Source organism: Mercenaria mercenaria, chromosome 8 (assembly GCF_021730395.1).
Source record: "Mercenaria mercenaria strain notata chromosome 8, MADL_Memer_1, whole genome shotgun sequence".
NCBI classification, from domain to species: domain Eukaryota; kingdom Metazoa; phylum Mollusca; class Bivalvia; order Venerida; family Veneridae; genus Mercenaria; species Mercenaria mercenaria.
The window spans coordinates 50,374,573-50,391,451 of NC_069368.1; the positions used below are offsets into that span (position 1 = coordinate 50,374,573).

The following is a 16,879-nucleotide window of genomic DNA, read 5'->3' on the forward strand; positions in this document are numbered from 1 at the left end:
GGAATTAGGTCTAATACGTATCAGTTGTTCCAGCTTTTGTGAATGAATGAATTAAGAATAAATTAGAACTTTGAAATTTTATGTTAAAGAATATTATGATTCAAATTTATGTGCATTTTATCTGGAACAGTTGTAGATTTAAATTTTCTGACAATAATGACATATTTTAAGTGAATTAAGGCAGTTGCAGAAATGGTGCATGTTTAATTGTAGAAATTTACTTATAGATCTTTTAGATCCATGTAGTTGTGAATATGTGCTTAGTGGACTTTAGATTCTTAATAGATTTATAAAACTGGTCTTACTCTTGTATCTTCATTAAATTTTACATGTGCTGGCTTTTCTTACTTATAATCAAGGTGGTGTGATAATAATTGAAATATTATTGATGTGCTGCACTTAGCATTAAAATAAGCTAGAAATAACACAGAAAGTGGTTCTATAGGGAATTCTGGCTTTTCCTTGAAATAATTAAGCCAGTGGTGTCGATCATCCTGAACATTTAAAGCCCAAAGCCCGAGCAATAATTTTAACTCACTTGTGTGGAACCACAGTTTCAGTCCACGTTGGATCATTTTCCTGTTAATTAAGCCCGCGGTAAACTCTGTTCGTCCCACAGAATTGGAGAGCAAGGTTTACGACAAGATTAAATTGTCCTTTTATATTAAAAAAGTAAATACCTTACCTATGTGTTGTACACCGACGCCAGTTAGTGCCTGCATGTCATTCTAAGGTAAGTATGCCGATAAAATCGTGCGAGTTTACTCAACTGCTCTCCAATCGGGCAAATCCCTTTTATTTACCCAAATCATCTAGTATCACCAAGCAGTTCCGTCAAATTTTGTTTAAAAGCAAGGAAAGAGACCGGGACGGTCAAATGTAATAAACTTGTTTTTGCCTTGTTTTCTGTGCAATAAACAAGTGGCAACTCTATCAACTAGCTAACCTATCCTAAACAGAACAAAGAGACTTTTTCGAATTGAGATAGACTACACAGTTACAAGCTATTGGAAATTATAAGTTCAAATCTATATCAGACTATAAAAGTGAAAAATAAAAAGGCAGAAATCGGTAAAGTTGTTGTTTGTATTAATTTTGCCCACGGGCTTATTTGTGACAGGTCTTGTCTTTGAAGGTTCAAAATTAGATCTTACAGCTACTGATCTTTCTACAATAAGTGTAGTTCATAATAAACGTGTTGCTGACTAGCTATGTATAAACAGATTACTTTATATATAATCTGAATTTGTCATAAGATATGTATTAAAACGGTAAACATCAGTGTCGTTCTTTGTGAAATTGTCAGTTTTAACATATGTTTAAAGTAATTTAAATTAACTGAAAATTACATTGTTTGGTAAATATACCGCTGAATTCTTATCAGCCTCTTCATTTTACATAATCCACGTTCAGCTACAGACTTCAGGTACAATTTTCTACCTGTGGGTACGTTTCGTATTTGTACCTGCAAGTATGATTTTATTACTTAGATGTATCCGTTTATTTTTGACCGATATAGTTCGCCATATCATTTAGTTAATCTTTAGTTAACGAATATGACGTAATTCTCTAGTTCGTAATTGCGGAAAAAACTAGAAAATGTAAAAGGACTATAGAATATATTTGAATGTATTGTTCATTATAGCAATTAAAAGATAGCCTGAACACTGGTGGAATTGCAGCATTTTTAGTATTGAATTTGTTCTTAATTGCTATTTAAAGATAACTGGAGCAATATATGTTTGATCTATATGATATTAGTCAGGATATTTGTCTTCATGAATAATAAAATCTATAAATGATCTAAAGTCAAAATTAGTTTCAATATTGTTTATCTGGGATTAAAAATTTAGGTCACTAAGTCAAATCATAGGAAAATTTTTTTAACTATCTAGCTTACATTTGACTAAGTTGCAAACTTGTCCGTTATTTTGTTAAGACAAACATTATGACCAAGTCGCATACGATTTGACCATGACTCTGGAGTGTTAAATCGAAACTGTTTTCTTTAGACAAGGACGACGGCGGCGGACACGATGCGATTACATTAGCTCATTTTGACCACCTAGTCTCTGATGCATATCGTGTAATGTTGAAGAATATTTCAATAAAGTGGAAGGACAGTAGCTCACAAACTTTTGGCGATATGTATCACACATTTTTTTTCTAATGGGCATACGGACGGGCAATCAAAGTAAAATCTATATCCCTCACTGCAAAGTGTTGGCATAATAAGCCACCCAGCCAGCATTCTATATCGGCTCGATATCAAACCGACGTCGTTGTCTATAACGGCCCGATATCGGCTTCAATTTCGGCTGCAAATAGGTATGATGTCGGCCCGACGTCGGCAGACGGTATCGGGCCAACATCATAATGACACTGGTCCGATATTGGCAAACGATATTTGGCCAACATCAAAACAATATCGGCCCGATATTGGCAGATCATATCGTGGCCGCGAAATAGTGTGACACGATGTGCATTATCAAAGTTTTCTTAAAATATACACTTTATAAATTCTCAGAGTAATTTTCTTGAGAACTGATATGTCTCACATCATGTGTATGATGCTTATTTGATTTTATTGATGTAATATTTTCCACAACTACACACTGCATGTTTAATAGTTACGTAAGGTTTCTGTATTCCTAACACTTTTAAAATTGTTCAGTTAGAATTTTAAACATATTTATATTTTCAATTTTTTCTAAATATTAATATTTATATGACGGCATTTTACATAAAAATAAAAATGCGTCTTAACTATTACCTCCCTTTATTACATATAAAATTTTGATTAATACCGTCTACAGATTTTGTTTGGAGCCTAGTTTGATTAATTCTGGCATACATCATATTTGCTTAATAAGTTACCACATATAAACAATTAGATTACTTTTTCATGTTTATCAATAATATTTTGAAAAAATTAGTTATATTAGAGAATCCAATATCGGCCCGATGTCAATCCGACGTACGAAATAGTTATACTGATTGATGTCGATCTACCGATTTCAATATTTTGCGGCACTACAACGACCCGACGTCGGCCCTACATCGGCACATTTTGCCGACATTCCGACATCATACCTATATCGGGCCGATATTATCATCATTAAGGGCATGCATTTTCTACCGGACATAATTTAATCTAATTATGTTGAGATGCCCTACTTTAAATATCGATCGTTCCAGGTGTCCGCACTCCACTTGGTCTAAATTCGCAAATGTATAATATTATATATAGCCAATCTATTATTCATCGATGTGGTTTCGAGCCTCACTCGGAACGTTGAATTCTTCATGTGAGAAAGTCATCCAGCTGTCTTACGGAAGGTCAATGGTTCTAACCAGGTGCTCGCTAGTGATGAAATAGTGCACGAAGGGGCACCTTGAGCCTTCCTCCACCATCAAAGCTGACAGTTGCCAAATGACCTATATTGTGTCGGTACATGTGACGTTAAACCCAACCAATTCATTACAGGCAAATCAGCAAACTCGTCATTAGTTATTTAGCAGTTTTCTACAAAATACTTAAAGTACTACTTTGAAATTAAGAGTGTACACAGAGAAAAAATATATTTTGGATGAAATGTTTAACTTTCAACAAAACCAAAACATGACGTCAGATAAATTTATTTATTTGGCGACTTCAACCAACTTTGGAAATTCACTAAGATAAGGCAATACATCTACAATGCACAAATAAGCGAAAACGTACTGTGGAAATAAGATGAAATAACACGCCCTATAAAAGAACATTTAATAGTTGTGTGATATCATACCATTTCCTCGTACAATTTAACACCTCTGTTTTCTTATAAATGTTGTTCACTCATTTTGAAAAAAGCTGTTTTTTTCACAAATGGGATGAGGCAGTTGAATAAATAAAATATCTTTCCTTCGTTTGATATTTTTGTATTAATTTTAATACGTTAGTAAGAACATGTATGTATCAACATGTAAAGGTATGCCAGATTTCAAAACTGCATGGTAATTGTTGAAATACTGGCAAAATAGTAAATGGCGAGATAGTGTTAATTGGATACAAGCGTGTGATCTGTTTAAATCTATAAATATAAATTATATCAAGTACTATAGAAAACTATAATATAAGTATTTAACAAATGGCATCTACAATTTTCGTATCAGGGTTATATAGAGTTGTAGAATGCATGGAACCTTATAGGAATGTAATTCAATATAATATGTTATGGCAACTATCCTGTACTTCCATTCGCTAACAGCTAGGATAAAGCAGAGAATTTTGTTTATTAAAAATGTCATGTCACCTGTACAAAATGTAACATTATAAAACAGAAAGCAAAAAGCAACAAACAGTTTGCATGAAAAAAACAACAACAACAACAACAAAACTTCACTTTGAAATATTCAAGTAACCTTCACTACCTTTACTTTATAAATATCTCAATTATCAAATGCGCTATTAATATTACACGTCTGAGCTATTTTTAACAAAACAAATGCCAAATCATAATAACACATGTATGGGAAATAAACACAAATGTGCCTCAAATCTAAGACGAACACTACGTGACTTCACAGTCATTAATCAGGAATTAACATTATCTAAATGGTCACAGGAATGCAGTGATGTATACATGGGCATGAAATCCTTGTCACCGATAGAGCTTATATAATCTAAATAGTCATTTTGACTGGAGACAGGCTTATTAGGACTGCTTGGTCATTGAACATTCATCTGCGACGTTCATGACTAGAACTAATTTTGTAGCGCATGAACATCTATTTGATGTGATAAGGAATAAAATGTAGATTATATGATTGTCAGAAATATACTCATAACTCGGGTGGCGAATAAACCCGTCCCAAAAATTGTTTGCATGCTAACTAATTTATTCTGAAAGTTTTTAACAACCCGTGTAAAAGTAATTTCAAATTGAAGAAAATGATTTAAATAATTGCTGAAATTTACAACGGAAAATTCTCAAACAAAATCGTTTAGAAATAATCTATAATTTTGAAATATTAAAAAATACTAAATATACACCGTCAGATTTCTTTAGAATGATGTATAGTATCACTTGTATTGTTTGAATTTAAAAGAAATCAGGAAAAGGTAGGTCAACCATTAGAGTTTATGAAATTCTATTCAGCATGTGAAATTGTGCATCTGGTTTCTTTCACTGAGCAGATCTTTACAGTCACCCCAAACCCTTCTCTCTCTCTCTCATCTCAGTATTTTTTTAACTTCCAGTTTCTTGCTCTTTTTTCACGTTTTCTTCTATATAAAACTATTTAGTCTTGAATTATGAAATGTTAGACATAATAGAAAGTTAAAAAGATAAAATGTGCGAATAAAACAGTTTCCTCAGAACTTACAAACGTTGTAGCTAATAAAAGAGTACAAACAAGAGCGCCGCCAAGCGGGGTAATATACGCCCGAAGGGTTACATCAGAGGATGGGAGCAAAATTTAAAGAACTTGACTGTAGAAGCCAAAAGGACAGGAACAACAAAAAAGAAGAAATTCAAAAAAAAATAATTTCTTAGTCCACAAAAAAATTCTTACCAGGTAAAGTTATGTCAAAATACATCTAACAATTGGATGTACCATCCATGTTGTACCACAGAAAAGTGGTCTCGGTTTTTCCCAATGGCCAATAATAAAAAAGTTTCAAAATAAGCTATTTATAGTAACAAAAAAAGGGAAGTAATACAAAAAAAATTATTGTAAGAGAACAAAAAGGGATCTACCAAATAAAAACAAGAGCACTGCAATGCAATATACACAAAGCAAAGTCATATATGATATTTGACCCCTAAGTGTGACATTGACCTTGAAGCGAGTCATCCAAAACATGCGCTCTGCACGTCACCTCAGTGTGGTGAACATTTGTGCCAAGTTTCTTTGAAATCATTCAAGCAGTTCAAGAGTTACAGAGCGGACACGAAACACACTCATATGACCTTTGACTCCTAAGTGTGACCTTGACATTTAAGCTAGTCTTCCGAAACAAGCGCTCTGCACGTCGTCTCAGTGTGGTGAACATTTATGCGAAGTTTCTTTGAAATCCTTCAAGCAGTTCAAGAGTTAAAGAGCGGACACGAAACACACTTGTATGACCTTTGACCCCTAAGTGTGACCTTGACCTTGAACTGACACATCCAAAACATGCGCTCTGCACGTCGTCTTGGTGTAGTGAACATTTGTGTCAAGTTTCTTTGAAATCCTTCAAGGGGTTCAAGAGTTACAGAGCGGACACGAAATTGCTAACGGACGGACGGACAGACAGACGAACAGACGGACACCGAGACCATAACATAATACGTCACTTCGGGCGTATAAAAACAACACATTTTGTTTCTGTAAAATAACTAGACTTAAAACAATAATTTCACTAGTTATTGTTTTTGCCACTGACCGTTTTAGTACAGTGCCCCACTATTTTCATTTGTATGTTTTGTCTACGTTTTATTACTCTTTATGCACTATGTGTGCTTGTCCTCAACTCGTATTGCAGTACGGTTTCATTGCATTTTCTTGTAAACCTATTTGCATATAGAGTGCTGTATGGATGGCTGGGTTTTTTGGTTGTGGCCTTTCCTGTTGGATTTCTGACCTTGTTTTCTTTTTTTTTGATACATTTCATGTCCATCCGTAGACATTATTCAACAGACGACAAAAGCACACGCCTTTTAGGTTTTTCATGACCACATACATTTGTCTGTCACAAAGACCTGTACAATTTTCTTCTAATAATTCTATATAAAGTTAATTTGTTTTGGCATATAAAATGTTAAACATCATAGAATATTTAACACATATTACATCGGAAATGTCCTCATGTAGATCTAACATATGTTGTAGCTAATAAAGAAAAGAAACACATTTTTGTTCCTTTCTACATAAGAAAGTTCTGCAGAAATGCAGTAAAGTATTAAATTTACTAACTTTTCTTTTAGCCACTGATCTCTCCGATTCAGTGTCCCACTATTTTCAATTGTCTGTGCTTGCCCATCATGTGCTTTTCCATACATGTACTACAGTAGGGTTTAATTGAATTTGCACGTAAACTTATGTCCAATTGAAGTGCTGTTTGTGTGGCTGCGTTCTTTGTTGTGGCCTTTTCTTTTGAACTTTTGTCCTAGTATTATTTTCTTGATATATTTTATGTACGTTCGTAGACATTATTCAACAGACGACAAAGGCACACGCCTTTTAGTTTTTTCATGACCTCATACATTTGTCTGTTACAAATTCGTACAATTTTCATCTAATACTAGTAATTCTATATAAAACTATTTTGTCTTGGATTATGAAATGATAGACAAATATTGTAGTTGCTGGTAATACAGAAAGACTGCAACCAAAATAAACATTTCTGATGCCTTTCAGTGGAATAACTGGATTACTGCATTAAAGTAAACGTTTAACTTATTTTCGCCTTTGCCACTGAACTTCCCATTGCTGTGTCCCACAGTATTCATTTGTCATATTGCTCTTTTTAGTATACTTTATGTCGTATACGTGCATTTCCGTTATGTACTGATTGATCCATGTACTTCAGTACATTTTCATTCTACGGGGTTGCTTTCTAAGACATCGGCAGTTACTATAATTGGTTCTCGACCTTTCTATAAGTTATGAATGTAATAGAAAAGAATGTCGATTTTTTTGTTGTCCTACAGGCAGGGCTTTTATATGTCTAGCTATAAAGTTAAAATTACTGGAAACATTTATACCGTCCCAACGACAGTAAAAGCATCAGGCAACAAAATGATTTTAATAAAAATCATCGCTGTCCTCGTCATTAGTCTCATCATCGGTATTCCAACACGCCTCTTCCTAACCCATATCAACATCATCGTTATCATCATCATAATCATCTTCGTCGTCGTCGTCATCATCATCATTATCCATTTCGCCAAAGGTATCTCCAAAGCTTCCTTCACCTGAACTGTAATTTTCATCTTCTGATGTATTTCCGGCGCCCATGTTTGAACTCACTGGCTTAGCTAATAGCAACTGCTTTCGAGTAATTAGTCCGGTTGGATGATAATGCAATTTAATGACTTCTCCTGTTTTGTTCTTTAAACCTGGTAGCAATTTAACAAATTCTGGATCCCATTCGGCAAGAAGCATTTCAGCATATTTTGACTCTTCTATCTTATTTAGCGGTGTTCTATTTTTCTTTCGTTTGAGTAAATGGAAAATGGTATCCCCTCTTTTTGTTATTTGTCTTGGATCGGCTCCATTTTCTAGAAGTTTCTTGATAAGAACTGTATTCATTTTGTCGCAAGCGACATGAAGTGGTGTTTTCCCGAATCTATCGACCACGTTCACATCCGAAAGTCCGATAAGCTTTGTAGCAACTTCGGGCAATTCTTTATGGATTGCAGCATTTAATGGTGTATAACCTTGTTTTTGAGATTTTGTTTTGTCCGTTTTATGGTAATCAAGTAATTTTTTCGCAAGGTTCGCATGTCGTTTCATGATTGCAAAAAATAAAGGTGTTTGGCCATAGAAGTCTTGGATATTTGGATTTATCTCCATCCTAATCAATGCTGCTAAAAGCCGCACATTTTTCTTCCAAATTGCTACATGGAATAATGACATACCCTTTATCATAGACTTTTTTCCATACGATGATATACGAAGCGTTTCTTGTGTTTTGTCAAAAAGATATAGCCGTTTTACTATTTTCACATTATCCTGTATTGCGGCCATGTGTATTGGGTATTGTCCCCGATTATCTTTGATTTGAAGTGATGCACCTTTATTGATCAGCTGGTTTACAAGATCTTCATTCCCTAGATCGACTGCTAAATGCAGAGGAGTTCTCTTATACTTGCCTCCTCTAACATCGAGAGGAGCACCGGCTTCAAACAGTTCTTCTATTATCTCAGCGTGCTGATGAAGTATCGCTTTATGAAGTGCTGTCATTTTAGCGTTATTCTGGACTCCAGTGTCAGCGCCAAACGTAAGCATACACATAACTGCTTCATGTAGACCATTTCGTGCAGCGGCAATAAGTGGATAGTTCCCATTGATAGCGTCTCCTCTATCGTTTACGTCTACACCAGGGCGCTGGAGTACCATTTCCAACACTTCGACACTTTTATGTGCTGCAATGTAGATCACGTCTCCTGTGACTTTTGCTCCATTTTCTAGCAGAAATTGTACCGACTCTCTTTGCGTGGAATGTGCCGCCAGTAGCAACGATACTGAAGGATCGAAATTTTCCATCTCCATGATTTCTCTTCTGATAACCTCTTTTGCAAAAACAGAAGTCCCACTGTACCATGCGTATCCCGTAAGGCACATATCAAACTTCTGCTTTAAAATTCCATAGTCAAGAAAATATCCCTTCATTGTCATAACTGGGACAGAGAAAACATCCCGAACAAGATTTATTTCGACAACATGATCTATAAATTCATTCACAAATTTGGTTGAGCGAAAAGCTTTATGTTTGATAATTCCAAAGTCAATTTTATTGACTACTTTGATAACGTTACTCCTCTGTCCCCATCTCTGCAGCATTTGAAATTCATCAACATCCGGAGTTTCTACTACTTCGTTACAGTCTCTCCGCAAAATCATATTCGTGCATTTTTCAGCGAGGCAACGCATTTTACCTTCCTTTAAAGTAACTTTAAATTTATCTCGTGACGACTCATTGATGGAAACACGCTCCATCAAAAAATCTCGTGGGCATACTTCAACAGTTTCTTCTAATTTCTTGTTCCCAACAACTATATGACGTTATGGCTGAATGTATACTCCTCTGTCGTTTCAATGAAAACGAGATATCCTCCCACATGTGAAATAAGAGACAATCTCATCATATCTAGAAACTTTCTATTTAACTCAAAGCCAAATGCTGAAACCATACGTTTGATATGATTCGAAACCGTTGTGACTTTCCTCAGCTCATGTTGTGACAGCCGCTTGTTTTCTTTCGCCCAGACAGTGACAAGAGCCATGAAATCTTCATTTTTACCTTTGTAAAGTTCTTCTAAGTACCTCTTGAAAAGTGAGGCAGGTTTTTCGAAAAATACTGCCCCGGTATCAAACATTTCATTATTTCTTACAAACATAGAAGCACACTCTGGAAATCCAAAAATAAAGTCCTCGCCGCCTTCAGATCTACCTTCTGATACTTTTATACAGTCCCTAATTTTATCTCTAGACAGGTGTTTGCCACTTTTGGTGGCTAAGATTTTGAGAATTTTATGTCTTTCGTCATGCGATAGATCAGCGGAAGTGAGAAGAAGCACGGATCCGTTCTCATTTTTAAACATACCAGGCAATGAAGTAATTTCTTCCTTTGATTCTTCAAATATGTAATGTCGTGATGTAATGATAACTCGTAAATAGCCGTTCCTGGCTGCTCTTTCTATTTCCATCAAATACCGTTTCCAGTCACTTACCAGTCCTTGATCTAAAGCGCCGTCACCAAATATGTCATCTATGATTACAGTATTCAATAACTTCAAGTCAAGCTCGGAAGAAAGCATACGCCAATCAGAAGGTCCGGACAAGTTTACACAGTTATTGATGTGGCTCATATCCAGGGCTAATCTGGCAGCCATAGCAGTTTTACCTTCGCCGGGATGACCGGTCAAAACGACTATTCGTTTTTTCTTTAGAATATCTTTTGCCTTTCCGTATGCGCTCGTTTCTACATACTGTTTACTGTCATTATAATCTTTAAGAAAGATCTTTGTGTGTGCTGTAAGTAGATAAAAGGGGTTTAAACTTATAAAACTAGCTGTTCTTTTACAATGTATTTCTATTCATTGGTCTTTGTTTAAAATATATGTACTTTCTAAATATAACGTTTAAAGTAATGAAATACTTTTACCCAAAATCAGATACCTCTTACAACACTGTTTAAGAGGAAACTTTAAAAAAGTAAATTCAAGATTTGAAGCGACTTATATCCACAAGGTGTATTTAGAAAAAAATGTTGAATTTTAGGTGTAAATACCATTTACGCAAGTACTTTCACTAAACAATTTGGCGAACATGTCCTTGGTTTAATGAATTATCAAAAATGAAGTCTTGTTTTGATGCAAATATTACCTCTCAGACTCCTCATTTCCTGTGAAACTAAGTCATGTTTTCTTGTTTTTACCCCATCAATTTTCTGCTTTTGGTCACTTAGACTGAAATTGCATTTCGCCGCAAGTCGAAGCATAACCTTAAAATAATAATGCATTATTAAATGTTTAAAGAAAACCAATGTTTTGATATTGAAAATGACGACATTTGTATTAAACATTAAGTCTATGTGGCAATAATGTCACATAAATTCCAATAATACACAAGGTCAAAATGCGGAAATATTTGATACCTGGGATTTTTACACACAAAAAAGTAAGATATTATAAATCCAAAATAGAACACCTTCATTGTCCAAATGTTTCAATATTAGAGTCCCTTTCTATAACTCTTATTTCCGTAACAAAAGTTATTGACTAGAATGGTCAATTTATATTTCAGTTAGATTTTTGGTCACGTGAATATTTGCAAATTCATGGTGGATAACACAACAGTAAGGTTGCATGGATGATAATTTGGAGATTATGAGTACATAGTTCATGTAGATCTAAAAAGACACATTCTAAGCACGCTTTCCCTTGGCAAATTCATTAAATGATATTTTCGAATGTGCTGCCTTTGCTTATCCACCATATTTTATGACAAAAACATGTCAAATAAAGAAATAGAAATTAAATCATGGAAATATTGTTATGTGTGAAAATTAGATTAAATCGCAAGTTTAAAGATTATATATATTCCATACAAATTTAAAAACCATGTTTCAGGCATGAAAAAACTAATAATACATTGCCCTAAAATAATATTTCAAAATGGCGTTAACTCGAAAAAGTTCTGTATCCTGATGCATCGACGAAGTAAATATTGCAGGTTCTAATATGTTTTCTACAGTTTTTAGCAAAAATACCATGAAAGCACATTGCCCAATAAAAACATCTTAATCAAAACATGTTGTATGACAAGAACTCAATACTAGCAGTGCCCTATCTGTTGCAGTTTGATGTTAAGCGTACCTTTTCAAGCAAAATCCACATGGAAAGAAACTCTGACTGCTCGAGAGAAGCGATTGTTTTATGTTGCATCTAAAATAATGAAAGAAACTTGCACATTAATCAAAACTGACAATGCTAAAATATTTTGAAAGTTAAACAGATTATGTAAATATTTCCTAAATAGAAGTTTGTGTAGTATATATAGAAAACTTTAATAAAATATCAAATAATTCATTGTACCAAACAGTTAAATTTGAGATATCTATAATTGAGAAACATGCATTGTGTATATGATATCGTTTTCTGAAATGAAAGAATTAAGCCAAATCTGTATATGTTTAAAGAGAATCTTCAAAGAATTGTTTCATGCATGGTTTGCATACACTATATACATGTATATAAAAGCTGTAATATGGCATTTGATTTGTGAATTGCAAAGTTTGAATAATATATTTCCATTGTTCACTAACCTTATTCCTCACATTTTTGATTCTGACAATATCAGCTTCTACATCTACTACTGTGTCTGGTATATTGCTGTTTTCTTTCTCATTCCACCACTGTGATGCTGTGTTGAGACTGCTGATATTTCTTAATAGGTAAAAGAACAAGGAAATATCAAAGGTATTTGAATTCGGTTGATTCTGTTTTGGATAAAGTAGATCATAATTTGTTCTGACGATACTGTTGCCTTTCTTCGCTTTCTGTTTCCTCGCAGAGTATTTCTGGAGCGTGGCTTGAAGCTGACTTGGGGGAACACACTGATCGAAGATTGCTTTTAATATAGATGTACCCTCTTGTACTAACAGGAAGTGAAGTCGCAGATAGTACGCTTCCTTTGTCTCTTGATCAATAGCACCTCCTCCAGAAGCCATTGCTTGTAAGACCACTATGTTTACAATACTAGTTTAGCATATTGTAAGTAGATACCTGTCCAAAGTAATTCCAGTAATTGACACACATAATTACAGTGTTATGCATATATATATATATATTGTGTAAATTTAAATTTCGGGCCCATCCTGCATGGCTACTTAAACACAAAGAGAAACAATATATTAATGTCAAAATTACTGTCAAACTTAGTGTGCAATGAATATTATTTAATGACAAAAACGTAAAGATACTTTCCTTAACAGCCATTAACTTTTCGGAAACCGAAAGTTTAAATATTATTTAATCATTTACTTCCTGTTTCAAATTCAGTTAAGTTGAAATGTTATCACATAAATACAAACTAAAGAGTGAATCACGCAGAAATAACCGATAAATGATAACATGGACATAAAAACAAGGAAAAATCCAACAGCACAACTAGATATTTTCTTTTCACGCATGTGAAAAGTATGCGCGTTAGAAGAATTTACAACTTAATTTCACGGAAGGTATAATTACTAAAGTGGGATTTGTAAAAGATCTGTATTTATATCCCTAGTAATGGTGTAAGCATTATATCATGATCTTTAACCCTGCGTTACCCGGCTATGTTTTATCTATGTCATACAGTTGATAATTTACAAAAAAAAGTATTTTGTCGTGTACATTTTCCTATTTTGTATTGTAGATATCAGACTTATAGATACTAACTTAGCAATAATGATTCTGCCTTTTACTGGGTCCTTCTTAAATTTTCATTTGCACTTTACAGTAAGAATTTCCTGCGGAATAATTGCATTCTGTCATAAAACTACATTCAAAGTTTAAAACCCTTAGTTTAGTTTTAGTTTAATTATATGCATCATGCATGAAGAATCTGCCTTAGATTAATTTGCAAAATACATTGAAATCTCACAATTGTTGATGGCAAATGCATATGGAAGTTAAGAAAGATGTACTCGTCTGGAAAATATATTTCCAGTCAATACTGAAACAACATTGTTTTTTGTTGTTTTTTTTTTGTTGTTGTTTTTTTCTATTTTCTGAGCATAATTCTACAAAAAAATTGTAACATAGATAATACAAAATGTGTAATCACATTTCCAGACACAAATTGGGAGAATCAGAGAAGAAATATCAAGAATTAGGGAAAAAGAAATATTTGTCATGCATGAAGAACCTGCTTTATATTAATTTGCAAATGCTTTAAAACCTCAAAATTGTTAATGACATTATTTATATGGAAGTTTAGAAACGTTCATTTTTATTAATCATCTAATCATTAATGGCACAATATTTTTTTCCAGTTCTTTGAGCTTATAAAAATTGTAACTTAATAATCTAGTCTTGTTGAGAAAGTATAAGTCTTTCGTACTTGTTTTATAGAAAATGTTTCATGATGTTTTCAATGTAAATGTGCTATTGCTTTTATCATGTACTTTTGCTGATAAGTAACCTTTGTGGTGGAAAGTGAGATTCAAATAAAGCTTTTCTCATTGTCAGTAACTTTTCCTTGATTGAGTGGATTTTCAAATTTTTTGGCATGGTCATTGAATGTTATCATTCGATGTGACACATGCTAAATTCAAATGATAGTCAAAGTCACAATTAAGTAGCCAAAAATTAAACTTTTTCTGTCTGTAACTTTTTCTGAATGTATTGCAGCTCACATAACGTAGCACAAATATTCATCATAACAAGATGACATGTACAATTTATGACTCGGACTTCTAGCTCAGAGATCAGTGTTATAGATAGAAGCTCCCTTAAAACCAGCTTACTACATTAAGAAATCTTTTAAAGCGTACTTATTCCAATAGGGATGGTGTTGATATAATTATAATAAACTCCTTTTATGTCTCCGGTGTCGAAGAACTTAACCAATACAATAAAACTCTGTTTACATCATCAACATGAAGGGGACACGAGCATTGTATCGGGACTTTTATGCCTAATTATTTTTCTGGAGTTGTTGCCCTTTTGGACCTCGAAATAATTCATCACATTGTGAGCTCAAGTCCTACAGTTTCCATCCAACGAATTGTAACTTGGTATACATTAACAACATGAAGAGGGCATGTGCATGTTGTCCTGATTATTATGGTCGATTATTTTATACGGAGTTGTGACCCTTCTTTGACGACTATGACAACTACATTGTAGTTTCCTACATTTCTCTTCATTTCAAATAAAACTTGTTAAGCATCATGAACATCATGTAGACATGCGCATTTGTTTTGTGTTCATTTGTTTTAGTTACGCCATTTTTTTTACTTAATAACATTATTGAGCCGCCGGTATACGACACCATTCTAGTTCCCTTTGCAACCTCCGCGAAGGAATATTGTCAAACTGTACCGATAAGGGGAAGTAACACTGCGTTGGAGTTTGATTCCTTTTGTAGCACAACTTTCTATGCATAATTGTGTATTTATAATAGATACTTTTATTTGTGTGGACATGGATGAATTTGTTACACTGCAAAATAAAACAGTCATTATGAATTATTTAACGTTGTTGTCCCTTCTATCTTTTTTATCGTTAATAGCACAACCATTCACAGAAGATGTTGTTTAGTAACACTTTTTTTGTTTGTGAATATGTTCTACTTAATTATTTAACATAAAAAGGTAATATTGTTTCTAAGACGCTGTGTAAAAAGAAATCCTACATCCGTGTGTCTATCATCAGTCTTGTACACAAATGCAAAGTATTACAAGTTCACAAAGAGGAAAAAACAAGCAAATTAACACAGCTGGGCAGTCAGACAAAAAGTACTTTCAGTTTCAGTTGTCGGTTATTTTTTTAAATGTTGCGATTTCGTGACATCTTGACAGTACTTGTTCATAAAAGCACTCGATGAATATGTACATTATGTAGAAGAACTCTCAAAAACGTTAGTTATGAAGTTAACAACTAAAAAAATAATGATATTGGTTCCACACCCGCCCGCTTAGCTCAGTAAGTAAGAGCGTTGGTCTACGGATCGCGGGATCGTGAGTTCCACCTCTGATTCATGTGGGAAGTTGGCAGTTACTTGCGGAGAACTGGTTTGTATTGGTACAGAATCCAGGAACACTGGTTAGGTTAACTGCCCGCCGATACATGACTGAGATACTGTTGAAAAACGGCGTTAAACCCAAAACAAACAATTTTCAAAATTTCCTGAGATAAACCCGAAGGTCGTCAAAAAGTCGTCAAAAGTAATGCATAAGTTTGAGCCGCGGCTTCAATGTTTAGCTTGCCCTTAACATGGCCGGGCTCAGGGGACACGTGCCCCCCGCCCCCCCCCCCCCACCCCGTTGGCTGAGAAGTGACCTATACCCATCAACATCACCCAATCGCCCAACTATTTTGGCAATAATATTTTCCCACCATTACATACCTATATTTCAAAATTTTGCAGGGGAAGAACACCCTGACTCCTACTCCCGCTCGGAGCAATGCGTCTCGCTGGTGACGCCTTCGTTCTAAACTGGTGCCTCCACCCCCCCCCCCCCCCCCACACACACACCCGTATCAAATATTTCTGGATCCGGGCCTGTCACTAGTTATGTGCCTTTAAGGTCGCTATCGAGTGCCCGAATTGCTTTACCTAACCTCATTTAACCTAACCGCTATTTACGATGTAGAATATATTTCCTTTGAAGAAGCTATCCAACTGATTCGTGGAAATCGTAGGATGTACAATAAACTGTGCGCAAAATGTTCAGAGAAGCACTCCATCAAATAACTCGGACGAGGGTCTAGCAAAGTTTTACAACATTTAAGCTTATCAGCGACGTCAGCGGAGATAATAAAGTTGGCCTGTTGTCAGGCTTAAGTTGCAGGCATGCTAAAACCCCTAAATAAAGGCCGTTATTGGCATAATAACATTCATTTGATGTAATAGAGCTCCATCAGGCTTGAATTGTTTAAATGGCAGCGATATGTGTTTTATACAGTAATAATCAATT

At 34.5% G+C, this 16,879-nt stretch overlaps 2 protein-coding genes across 2 annotated transcripts; both read right to left on the reverse strand.

The window, feature by feature from the left end:
* Positions 1-3,628: 3,628 nt before the first annotated feature.
* On the reverse strand, positions 3,629-9,687 carry LOC128559036 (serine/threonine-protein phosphatase 6 regulatory ankyrin repeat subunit C-like). The gene has a single exon (XM_053549944.1). The coding sequence runs from the start codon at positions 9,685-9,687 to the stop codon at positions 7,834-7,836; it is 1,854 nt and encodes a 617-aa protein (XP_053405919.1). The 3' UTR covers positions 3,629-7,833.
* A 56-nt stretch (positions 9,688-9,743) lies between these two features.
* On the reverse strand, positions 9,744-15,381 carry LOC128559037 (uncharacterized). The gene is made up of 4 exons (XM_053549945.1): positions 12,518-15,381; positions 12,069-12,137; positions 11,077-11,194; positions 9,744-10,723 (listed from the first exon to the last, which is right to left on the reverse strand). Exons 1-4 carry the CDS (start codon positions 12,920-12,922, stop codon positions 9,744-9,746), a joined length of 1,572 nt encoding a protein of 523 aa, XP_053405920.1. The 5' UTR covers positions 12,923-15,381.
* Between the last annotated feature and the right edge of the window lie 1,498 nt (positions 15,382-16,879).